Raw genomic sequence first — 13,093 nt, forward strand, 5'->3', positions numbered from 1 at the left:
TTCCAATTACTCCAGGCTCCACTCAATAAGGATATGTGTGGTTTGCAAAACTGGGAGACTTTCTTGATCTAGGTACTGTTTTTTTGCTTTGTGTCATTGACTTTCCCAGAGTCTGGGAGAGGAAGAAAAATGGGGGTGAAATTTACCTAAAAGGATTCAGCTTTCACAGGTTTTTTTTTTAGTTTCTGTGACTCTCATTGGTGCAGTATGGCTTATAAAGCATTAGCCAAACCCATTTTCCAGAGTTTGGGGAAGGAGTTCTTTACTGCCCTTCAGTACATCAAAGAAAAATGCTGGGAATTACTCCATCTCAGCCTTTTCAGTAAACCAGTCGTTACATGAACTGAGTCTGGTCCCCAAAAAGGAAGAGCTGCAGTCTCACCAGGTACATGATAGCCTGCACAGAGGGAGCCTCCAGTTTCTGAATCTCAGAACGGGAGATGAACAATTTAAAAAAAAACTAATAATAATCCCAGGCTGACTGTGCACTCGGGTAAACTGTAACTAATGAGTGACAACGGGATGAGGTGAGCAGGGCAGGGGTCCCTCTTTCAAACCAGGGCTCTGCACCTCATGCTTTTTGAGGAGGAAGGCATTCAGGGATCCACAGCTGGGTCTGGTGTGAAGAAACAAGACTGAGAGGACAACCTCACGGGAAACTCAGCTACTGGTGCTCTGCTTACATCTCTCCTGAGTGGTCTTACCAGATGGGGTGGACACTGAAAAGCACGTATCAGCATCCCACCAACCTTTACTGGCAGTGCTGCTGTTTGAGCTTCATGTAAAAATGAAGTGCTCATGAATAAGTGATTGGATTAACTACTTAAACCCACATGTGTTCAATGATAGGCAGGCCACATTTTTCCATTATGCTTTTTTTTGCCCAAATTCTTTTTTGAAAGAAAACAATTTCTCCTATGCATTTACTATTTTTCTCATTTGTTTTTATAATACAATATTCTGCTTGTAAGTTAAGTATTTCCACACACATTTTGAGGTTTCCTGCAAGCCTTGAGTAGCTGACTTAGTGAAGCTGCATTACTGGGTTTGAGTCAACAGAGAACAACAGAGAAAAAAAGCTATGTTTCTCACTCTAGCCTTCAAAGAGGCAGAGGCCAAGGTGTTTATTGGGTTGTTGTGGTTTTTGGTTTTGTTTGTTTTTTTTTTTTTGGGGGGGGGGCGGGTGTTTATTTTTACTTTGCTGATCACTTTTTGTGTATTAACAGCTAGCAGAGTGCTTCAGCCAGCAGATGGATGTAGGTGGGCTCAGCCAAGCCATGAATGTCCTAGGAAAGAAGCCACCTTAACCAGCTCTGTGTATCCTGGGAGGGGTCAGTGGTAGCCAAACAGTGGGTTGCCTGGGCAGGTGGCACAACCACTCACCTTTCCTGCAAAATGAAATCAGTCGTGCTGCACAATCAGCCTGATTTCATCCAGATAGCAGCATAAAAATAAATTTCCTTGATGAGGCATTTGCAAACATCAGAGCATCATGTCACAAACCAGTACATTGGACTGATTAGGAGCTTACTCTACTATACTCCAGTATATTCCAGACTAAAGCCCTTGGAATTTAAATTCTTGAAGGGAAGAAAAAAAAAAAAAAGTTGGGCTAAATTTCCTTTAGAATAAAAAATCTATTCGCAGTGATTAATGGTTCCTTTGGAGAGTAGTGGCTGTTTTGAGTTTCTGTTGATGACCGGAAGTACTAACTTGCAATCACTAGTATTTTTTCCCCAACTTCTGTCTGCCATGTGCCAATGAGTGCTCTTGAGTTAGCAGACTAAACTATAAAAGCCTCAGACTGTACAGAGCAGTGGCCTCCCTTTTCACGTTCATTCAGACAACTTCAAACTATTATTCCTATGCCTCTTGTCATCAGACTTAGAAGTATCATGTGACTGAGAAACTAGAGAATTTCAGAACATATATTTATTCTGTAGGGAAATGTTTAAATTAGAGAGTCGGTTTTGTATGTGTGTGAAAGCAAGTAAAGTAAGAGAATTCATCCCTGAAGTATTCTTCTGAAAATGCCTGCAATACATAAAGAAATGTTTAGAGCTTTATATTTTTCCATTTAAATTAGATACATCAGGAAAAAAATGAATATTAATGCTTGTAGTGCTGCAAAACTAGAGCTCTGCAGAGGAAAGAAATTCTCTGCAATGAAAGATTTCAGAACTTTCAGTTGTGGGCTTATTCAAAATCAGAACAAAATCTGAATTTTTCTGAAATATTCACAAAGAAGTATTTTGGACTTTTTATAGCTTTATAAGGATATTAAAATTTATTTTTTTTCCTGACTACTCATGATATAGTCAACAAAAAATGCATGAAAATTGGAAATGTTACTTCTCTTCTTGCCAAAATACTATGTATTATCTTCATCAGATATTTTTATCATTGCTTTTCTTTATACTGAATCTGGGGAACAGAAATGATTTTGTGAAGCTTCTTGATGTCTTAAAGCATGTTCCCTTGTAGAGAGTGTTGTCCTTAAATTTTTATAATCTACCCCTTCAGTTTTCCTTCTTCTAACAACCAATGGCTAGAAAATAATAGGAAAAAGCCATACAGTCACCCCCTGGAGATCTGCCAGTAAATGCATCAGGGTGTTCTCCATTGGAATCAGCAGATCAGTACTTGCTCTGTGCTTAAGTTGCAGAATAGGTAGGTGAATGAATAGCGCAGAATTACTGTATTTATTCCCAGATGAATGTAAATCCACAGGCCTGTCCAAGACACTCTGTTTTCAAGAGCAAATTCATTTTGATAACTAATCTCTCCCATACTTTAGATGGATCAGACATGCCACCCACTCACAGACTTATTTAATCAACTCCTAGAGTTACAGAGCAAATATTGCTCTAAAATCTCAACAGAATTAGAAAAAGCAAGGATATCTTAGTGTTCAAAAGAGCAGGGATAATATCCAAAGAAAGAGAAGCTCCAAACCTTTCAAACTTTGCTTGACATTTGATGGTATAGGTGCTATGTTTAAAGCCAGCATGCTGGGGGTGGGTGTGGGGGTGTGTGTGTATCGGTACATGGAAAACTTAATATCCCAATCTAAATTAGTGACATTCATTGTTATATGCTAAAGTTTACCTAACAGCAGAAAGAGGATACTTTATCTCAACAAGTTGCATCTTCAAACTGCTGAAAACATTTCTAACTTCACAGACAGCCATGAAATGGAGATGAGATCTTTTTAATACACTGCTTTCATAAGAGGCTGACAATAACAATAGCTGAGTAAGGGGGGGGGGGGGGGGGGGGGGGGGGGAAGCCCTAAACGTAATACAAGTGAAGAGAAATTAAATCACCACCTACCAGATGACAACTGAAAAGCATAGCAATGCAGGGCTATGTTTTATTTCCAAAGAATAGGAAAGATCAGTAACCATGGAGCTTTACCCTTCCCTGTATTTTCTCCCACCAGTACTGATTTTCTTTTAGAAACAAACCCAAAAAAGCTAGACAAAACCCAAACCACAACTGCTGTACATTTCATGACCATACTTGCACTGTAGCTTTGCTGGATGCTGCTGTGTTATGGATGAGGAATATGGACTGTGCAGCAATGAGGCTGTCTTTCCATCTATTGACATACTGATATATGTCTTTTTAGGCCTCTTTGGCAAGTGTACACCTCTGGGAATCTCTGAGAGCCAAGTTAAAAAGAAATCAGTACAGAGAAGATAAACCTTCTCTCTGCCCTCAGAAAAAAAAATCCTCTGGCAATTAACATGCTAAATTCAAAGGAAATGTCAAGTAGGTTGAGACCACTCAATAGTCTGCTCTTCTAAATACTGTGTTGTCTACGCATTTAGTCAGAGTGCAGATCAGGATTGAGCATTCAAACTTGAACATTTGGGTTCCAGAGAAATAGTCCTCACAAAAGAGCTGCAGTTCCTGAGGCTGACTGAGGGTACATAGGCATAGTGGTGGGTAAACAAGGGATCTGATAATTCACAGGTGGCTCTAGCCACCCATCCCCTTCCCAGTAACTCCCTCCACTCCACCATCTCGTTTAAGAACAAGTTTGACAGTCAGGCTGGAATCATTGCTGATATTCAGGAACCAAGCAGCTTTGAGCACGCACAGACCAGCCAGGAGGGTTTCTAGATAACTAGTACTCAGACGAGCTGAATGGCTTCAGGGGACAAGACATCCCTGCCAGACCTGACCTCCACCCAGCCATTCTCAGCTTCAATCTTATGCCTCACAGTGGTCATGGGGGAAAAGTAAGGGGCCAGAGGCACACGGCTGCCAACTGTGTCTGTCAGCAAAAAGAAGGAGAAATACATTCTGAACGTGCCTTAAACATATTGTCAAAAAAAAGTAGTGGTGTATGTGAATGTTGAAAGGCAAGGATTAGGACAGAGATTTGAATTCAGGTGTGGGAAAAGAGTGAAAATTGGAGTAGAGGTATGAAAGGATCGGGAAGGGCAAAGGTCAAGTCAACCAAATTGGGCAAAGTAAAGATCTGAAAAGAAACATCCCAATTCCCACCTGACAGGGCCATTGGGCAGTTAAGTCAAACACCACCTGATCAGTACGTGCAGTCCTGCCTGTGCCTCTGCCTGAAGTTTCAACCAGCAGCTTACTTGGAGGAGGGGCAGGCAGCTCAGGTCTGGTGGCTGATGTTGAAATGGGTCCATGTCACCTGAGAACTGTGCTGAGCAAAGCCACAGGCAGCTCAAGAGCATGTGAACTTGGACAGCTTTTCTCATGAGACTAGCAGAAACCTAGGGCAGCTCTAAGATTTTATGGCAGATACGCAGGTGGGTGTAAGTAAGCTTGTCCAGTAGCAGGTGGTATGAATGGGCATTCAGACTGGAACTGTCTCATGTGGATATACCTCTGCAAGTTAGCATGTGCTTGGGGGTTTTTGTACCTTTCTCATCTTCAGCGTGTAGACACGTGTGGATACATCCATTCATATTTGTGGTTAGGCAGTATCTAAGCAGATGTTCTCAGCGTTGTGTGATACCAAACCTTTGAATTAGACATTTAGGAAGGTGATGTTCACAAATTTAAAATAGTTGTATTATTAGAATATATTTTCCACCTGAGTGCCTGCCTGAAAGACACCACCAGCTACCCGTCTGTTTTCCAGTGGCTGATATGTTAGGCCTAGTAATTGATTTTTTCCATGCAGTATGATCTTACCATGCAGTCACAAGTCATAATGCATGTGTGCTGTTTTACACTGGTGTAATGGGATAGTGATGCTAAAGATGTGCATTTATTCTGTCATCATGAACCATATGTACAATATCATGTGTGGAAATATTTTTCTAGTTATATGTACCTATGCTAACACAGGGTGAATTTTTAATTTTAATGCTGCTTTCACAATACAGAGGAGAAAATTAAACAACAAAAGACAGCTCCCACTGAGAAGTCAGGTAGGACCAGTCATTCTCTCCTGATTTTGGGGATGGAGGGGGGGAAGAGGGGTTTTTAAACATTATCCAGTACTCATCTAATGTGGTACATTCACATCGCAAAATTTTTTTTTAAAATTATGTGACTGGTAACACTTTCTTAGAGCAAATCCAGCAGAGTGACAATTGCAGACACCATTCTAAGAACAGTCTTTCCAGTGACAAAGACAGGTCAACACATTGCAGCTCTTCAGCTGCTTGTTGCAGCCTTTCTGTCAGAGCTGGACTAATGAAATGAGGTGTAGCTGTAAATCAAATCTCTCAAATTATCCCTTGTATGTATCCTTGTAGGCATTTGCTGTTTGTTTTTTTCAACCTCAAATATTTCAAGTGACTGAATTTACAGCAAAGAGACCAGTGTCCAAGTAAGGAGTGATGCAGGAGGATGAATCATCAGTTGGATTAGGAACTTGGACTGGTTTTAAACTGGCTTTCTTTTGGGGAAAATATTTTTGGAACTAATCTCTAAGTCTTTGGGTCTTTTCTATGATTTCGATCTTGTAGTTTTGTAGCAATAATGCTGACAGGAAAAACTCAAGTAAAATTGACTGCTATAGAAGCCCTGAAGGGTCACCCAAAGAATTAAAACATTCTCACCATCACTGATAGTCAACACAAAGCTGTTTTGAAGGATTTTTCTAGGTATCAACCTCTTGATTTCTACCAGGGCTAGCCTTGATCCAAACATAAAATAAAAGATTGCCAAATCTTGGACAATCATGTCAACTACGGATTTTCATTTGATTTGATGATGATGGTAATGATGGTAATGATTAATATTTTCAACAAAATAAAATGCTGTTCTGTTTTAAGCTGAATGGTGCTGGTTGCTACCTCATTTCTATTCTTATTTTATACATACCTTCTCTGAAGTAGTAGAATAGATGTTATAGAGAATAGTATGGTTCTGTCTCTAAGTGTGAACATTCATATAACTTCTGGGTTTATATTGCTTTCTATAAGAATTTTCACGATAATCTAACATTTTACTATGAAGTGATGTTTTACAGTACTCTATCCAATAAAAACACTGTTTTAATAGTTTTTATTGGATCATAAACTGCTTTAGCTTGTTCAAAATCATATAAATTATGTATCTGTTAATACAATTGGAGAAATTACTGCAAAATACTTCAATATATTTCTAACCTGAATGTTTAATGACTTACTGATATGCAAACACAAGTCTGGAGAAGGAAGAAATTATATCTTTCAGTTTACAGGATTTTCATACCAAAATTCACAGTTTTGTTTTTAGGGTCAGTTATGTTTCATTTTAAGTTTCTGAGCAAAATCGGAAGGCTCAAACTGTGGTTTAGCACTGGTTGGAAACAAAACTGCCAGAAGTATCATGACGACTACTTTTTGAAGGATTTGTTAGAGTCATGCCCTTGCCAAGTCTTTTTCCTATTGGAATAAAACTGAAAATGCAGTTAGAAAAATGTTAGAACCAACCTTCATTTTAGGAACCTGAATGCTGTGCTGCATTCAGTGGGGGAAGCTAAGAACAAGTGACAATTGACTGCCATAAAAATATTTGAATGTCAAAAGGGAAAAAAGTAGAATGTCTTTTCTCTTTATATCTAAATATTACAATTTACCTTCTTTTGTCTTCTGTAGTCCAGGCAAAGCCAGCAAGTACGTGGTACCTACCTTGATCAGAAAAAAACCTGTAAAATAGCTGGATATGTGTGACTTTTTTGACTTTAACATATGGAAACTCTCCCTTAGCAATTTCTAGTTTTGCTTAAAATTATAGTGTCTTTATCACCATGCCTTCCTTTACTTTCATGTAACACATTGTCTTGTCATTGCTATTTAAAAGTCCATGTGGCATAACCAATTGCTTCAGTCCAGAAGTCAGTTCATTCTATGTTTCTCATATCACAAATCTTAAAACAAAAAATTAATACAGGAGTGACAAGCTTCTTAGAAACCACTGTTAACAATTAGTTGGGGTGGATAAATAGTCCTGCTGAATTAAAAAGAGAAAAAGACATCATCACGTTTTCTTCTTATCCATGTATTTTAGTACAACTACGTCTAGATTTTATCTCAGTCAAAAACAACTGAATAGAGTCCATACATTAACTTTCCATGCAGACTGTTTGTTAATTTTCTGTATCTTTTCTACCTTCAGCATGCAAGATAAACCACAAAAGTAAAAAAAATAAGAATTCAATTAAGTCCCCAAATATTGCCAAGCTTGAAAAAAGCCTAGATACGAGAAAAATATCATTCTTCACGGACATAAGTTTTAATTCATACCCTCATGAAACTGTTTCCTATTTGAAATTCCCTATAATGTCTTCATCTTGGCATTGCCAGGCATGTATCTCAACTGAGATCACAGTTTCTAGGAGTTCAGTTATTCATCTCAGTAGCAGAAGGGCTGAGGCACATTGCCCTTTTTTCAGGGTCTACTCTCATTTTCAGCATTTTCCACTTTACAGCCCACCTTTGTGTCCTTGTTGCTCAAAAAGCAACTGATGCAGGTTTTTAAGTGTTGGAAACCACCTAAAAACAAGGCCAACATAGTTGTCCATTGATTCCTCAGCTCTAAAATATATTGTGGCCCCTATTTGCATCCATTTGGCATAGCTGCTACTGTGCTATGAAATCTGTGGAGTGGGTTTCCTTCAATTACTTTTAAGTAGGTGTGACTTTTGTGTAAATTATGTAGTGCTAGATCTTGTTTTTAAAACAAAGCTTCTTCAGCCTTTCCATTTCCAGTAAGCTAACATAAATTCTCCTTTTTTTCCCAGTAATAATTATGAAATAGAACAGCCAGGGTGGGGGGAAGATACATCGCCTACCAAGCAGTGCTAGTTCTCTCTCACTTTCCACAGTTAAATATAATTTATTCATATGGAATAGGATGTTTGGGAATTCAGCTCATGTATATCTGAATCAGCAACATAAAAGTCGAGTGAATGGTTATTGAGTTTGCTCTGTACTCTCCTTTCAAATAGCAAGAATAGAGTCTAGGTACAAATTACATTTCAGAAATTGAAGGGAGCCCCTATTAACTGACTCCTTCCTCAAGGTACATGCATAACTCTTAGTAACATTAATAGTAGCTATATGTGTGGAGCTATGTGCAGTACTACTGAATTTGGCTATTTGGTGGCAGATCCCTCAGGGGATAATCTGTTAATAACTAGTCCTGTGTCTTTTTTCCAAAATAACAGCATGAAGGGAAATAAAATCAATGTTTATTCCTGAAAAATAAACATGCAATCCTTAGTTTAAAAAAAAAGGAAAAAAAAACAAAGGACATAAACAATGTAACTTAGAGCATTACAGCAATTTTATTATGCTGTTTCTTTTATCTAGAGCATGAAGCAGTCAGACATGAAAAAAATGTTCCACCTACAAAACCAGGTAAGCACTCCTGCATTTTATACATTCATTACTTTTGGAACTGTCATTTAAAAAAATTGCAAAATATGTCAAAATCATGGCCCTGTGATCTATTTTACAGTATAGAATGGCCTTGGTGTGTCACACCATAGCTAAGGTAGCACGGTATGTATTTGCAATGCCAGATGTCATTTTAAGATTATATGTATATCAAAGGTCAAATTTCTGCTTCTGTAATTCCACCAATGTCAAAGAAGATATGCCAGCAAAGAATGTGAACCATTTTCTGAAACTGCTTGCTTTAACTGGCTTCGTTTTGCTAATTATTTGTGGGTATCTACCATCTGAACTTCAGAGTCTTCCTGTATGAGTCAACTTCTCAAGACCATCAATAGTTTAATTTTATCCGTAAGAGGTATTATACAAATACTATTCAGATCATGACACTGGCACTATCCATCATCTATGATAAATGTCTCTGCATATCATAGCTCCTATGCAGCCTCACTTGTACAAGATAGAGCAAAATTACTGCAGGTATAGGAAGCAGCACTGTGCAGTTTTCCTGTGAAGCAATCATCATGGGTTTGAAAAATGCCTCCTCCATGCTTCTCCTTGAAAGGAAATAAGTGAAGAATTAAAATTCTTATTGATAGGTATACATCCTTAACTCTAGCACAGGAATCATGTGTGGATGAGAACAGCCCTACTATTATTATCCATCATTAGATTGTTATTATTTATCTGATATTAGTAAAAAATATGTTTTGATATGCAGTAAATACATAGAACAAATAAAGCCATTCTCCACCATAACAGTATTTAAGCTGCACCTCACTGTTCTGACCATTTTTCTTTCCTCTTTTTACCTCCCAGTCAAACTGAAAAACACTGCAAGTACATGTCATGTCTTGTTTCCTATGGAATATAAACCTTCTTTTCAGATGCATGTTGTCTCAGTTTGCATTTGTGCAATTTTGTCTTGTTAGATAATGCTATTTTCTTGCTTATACTAAAGGGACTTTTGTACTCCGTCTGCTTAGTAACAGCTGAACACACCAAAACTAAGTACATTTATAATTTAATATTGTGAAGCTGCAGCATTCAAACTCTTTGCATTTTTTACTTTTTATAAAAGTAAATTATGTTAGTAGCATAATTGATGCTCTAGTGATTTTAGATGAGTGTAGACACATGATTTATCTTTATGCAAAAATATTATTTATTAAAAATAACAAAATAGCATGTAGCATAACTGAATTAGACAACATTTTCATTACTTCTTCTACCATTTGGAAATTACTTATTTCATTAATTCACTAACCATGTGCTTGATTTTGTTTCAATACACTTTTTTTTTCCTACTTTAATACAAAACTAAATTAAATTAAAGAAGAGAAAGGAATATTTCCAGTTTAGATGAGTTTTAAGGAGGATTCAAAGGGAATTTCTTGCATAACAAAGAATTCCACTGAAGTCATTGGATAATGTCCTTGTTAAGGACAGTAAGACTTCTGTCAGTAACAGAGACTGGGATTTCTTCATTGTGGCGAGTCATTACACATTACACACTGCAAATCACATTCAGACAACAACCAGAAGGGCAGTGTTTACACTGCCTGCTTCGAATTGTGAAAATGTTGAAGTATGGACCTTCACAGATAAATTCGTTGTAGCCTCCCTAGCACAGGATCTCTGTTTTCTTTTTTGTACTGTACCTGGCACATCAAGACTAAACCGTGTGTTACTCTGATGCAAAGTAATTTACAAAGAGTATCCAAAACCAAGGCTAAGCCCCATGAGACATAGACCTCTTCCTGCTCCAGGTCAGAAACAGACAACAGGCAAGGCAAACTGATCCATTAAGCTTTCTAAATTAGTCTCTTATGTTAGGTGCTTGAAGTTAGACAAGATGAATACCTGCTCTTAAACACCTGCCAGAGGACACAGTGCTATTCTGAACCCCAGCTCCAAAGGGAAAAGGGGAACACAAAGCATCTGAAATGTGCTGAGACTGAAGGATCTCCTGCAATGCTGAATTGCTGTGTTCAGTTTTCAAGTTATCATTGCAAAACTATTACTGCCTCTGAAGCTCTTGGTGGGTCTGTTTCCATTTTTGCCAGTATTTTAAGTAAATGTCCCTCTGTTTGATTCCATTATTCAGATTTGTTCGGTCTTGTATTCACTGGATCTGTTCACTGACATTTTATGTGTTCTGCACTGCTTTATCTGAGAGACCCACTGATGGCACTGTCTACTATTAGAGAACTATCAAAGATTTAAGTAACTAATTCCTCATGCTTTCTGCAATAAGGATCATTTTAACCCCAAATCACTGCCTGTAATGCTTTTTTTGTCAAAAACAATATTACCCTGGCATATTGTTAATATAAAGAAGAGCCTTCCTTTGACCTTTGCAGACAGATGTTTGTACCACATTCTTGAGCTTATATCCCGCTGCTTGAAATGATTACAAAGGTTAACAATGCCTTTAGAAAAAGAAAAGAAAGAAAAATAAAAGGTTAAAATAGTAAGCAGACCTATGATCATATACAAAAGTAATTCTGTTTACTCTGCTTATTTTGACCTAACCATCCTTGAATAGATCTAGTTCATGATTTCAAACGCCAGAGCTATCTATTTTAAATTACTTTTTCCACTCAAAGAAGAATACTTAGTTGGATCACTGCTTGCTTTATTTCTAGAGCTCTACATAGCTTTGCTTCATGTAATTCTCAGCCAGGTGTTCAGTATACTTGCTAAAATATGAACATAGATATCATGTAATTCGGTATGAGATGTAGCCATGGACACAAAACATTCACTGATTTTGGAGTTCAGGTCTAGCAGAAATGTAAAATAAATCCGTACATTTATCCTAGGCCAAATTTCTTCATACATTGTACCCTGTGCAGTCTTACTGTAAAAGTAAACAGGGTTTAAACCAGTAAAGAGGTTGTGTCATGAAGTGAATGACAGGTTATAACAGAAATACAAGGCTGAGTTTGAAAAGTTCTGAAATTAACAACAAATACACTTTTATAGTAACCTGCTGTCGTGGTTTAACATAGCAGGCTTCTAAACATCACATAACTGCTCACCCAGTTATAAAAGCAATTAGTAAACTGTCCCATTTTTCACTATTTCTGTTTCAACATGCTAGAGGGTCTGTGACAGCAATTGATGCTGTTTCAAATTTGGACGTGTAATGAAACTCGGAATTTACTCCCTGCATACTGACTAAAGACTCTCAGATTGTGAGAGGTTACTTTGAACAGCGGACCAAAGTGGTGGCAGGTGTTCCTCATACAAGAAGTAATACCAAACCACATTTTGCAATCAAGAGGAAGAACATGTAGGCTGATACTTTAAGAAAAGCATTGGCCAAACTCTATTCCCATCTAGTTCTATAATGAAAGTTGCATGATAAGGGTAAAATGTTGCCCAAACCCTCAGAGTAAGTGAAAGTTTGTTGATGCATTGAGAGGGGAAAAAGGCCTTTATATTACATACCAGAGGGTCAAACTAACTACCCTTCAGGTTAACAGTCTTTCAGCATCTTCTTGTCTAAGGTGCAATCATTAATCCTAAATTAGGATATATGCATATAACTGGACCAGTCCAGAACCCTTAGTCAGACAACCCCTCAGTTAAGGAGTGAGAACATGACCCTGAACCCCATTCCTAGAGGCAGTGTCTCAGACAAATCTCTTTTTTCTTTTTTTTTTCCTTTTGAAAATGAGAAAAGGTATTAATCAATGGGTCAGGATGCAGTAATGCACCAGCTTTCAGCAGCTATGAGCATGATGTCAAGCAGAAATGCAAATATTAAATGGCTTGAACATGTCATCATTTAATAGCAGCAAAACTGGTCTTTGCTGAATGCCTGTGATGCCTAAGTATTGAGCCCTAACTTTTGTGAGTCTCCCTATAAACAAAGACCTGGATGAAAGTTTACTGGGATGTGTTAGTGAAAATCATGCTTAATTGCTCGGTCTTCCTGTTGAAAAAGCATAGACTGAAACATTTTCACCTTGGTGTGAGCTGTAGGCCCTCATGTTCATCTGAAGCCAAAACTCAGCGTGAGGAAAATACAGAGATAATTCAATCAAAGGAGTCCCTGAAATGTTTTGTGAGCTTATTCCTTTTTTTATCCCCTTCTGGGTTCAAGGAATAAAGGCTTTGCTTGGCTAGTGAGGTTATTCTGTTTACTTAAAATTGTGTTCTGAAATAAAACTGGGACTAATGCAGTAGCAATGGGTGAAAAACTCTTGGAT

At 37.8% G+C, this 13,093-nt stretch overlaps 2 protein-coding genes across 13 annotated transcripts in view; one reads left to right on the forward strand and one right to left on the reverse strand.

Annotated features, from left to right (window-relative positions):
* The window catches only part of TRDN (triadin), a 251,596-nt gene that overhangs the window by 202,199 nt on the left and 36,304 nt on the right, over positions 1 to 13,093 (forward strand). For 9 of the 12 annotated variants that reach the window (XM_080389939.1, XM_080389943.1, XM_080389945.1 and 6 more), the window contains 4 exons: positions 5,370 to 5,414; positions 7,074 to 7,091; positions 8,790 to 8,837; positions 9,693 to 9,713. In XM_080389939.1, the coding sequence (XP_080246065.1) occupies positions 5,370 to 5,414; positions 7,074 to 7,091; positions 8,790 to 8,837; positions 9,693 to 9,713 (132 nt within the window). The other 3 variants (XM_080389942.1, XM_080389936.1, XM_080389937.1) reach the window with 3 other exon arrangements.
* The window catches only part of CLVS2 (clavesin 2), a 242,221-nt gene that overhangs the window by 73,323 nt on the left and 155,805 nt on the right, over positions 1 to 13,093 (reverse strand). The gene's annotated exons all lie outside the window — the stretch shown is intronic.

Source organism: Falco punctatus (genome assembly GCF_963210335.1).
Source record: "Falco punctatus genome assembly, chromosome: 5".
NCBI classification, from domain to species: domain Eukaryota; kingdom Metazoa; phylum Chordata; class Aves; order Falconiformes; family Falconidae; genus Falco; species Falco punctatus.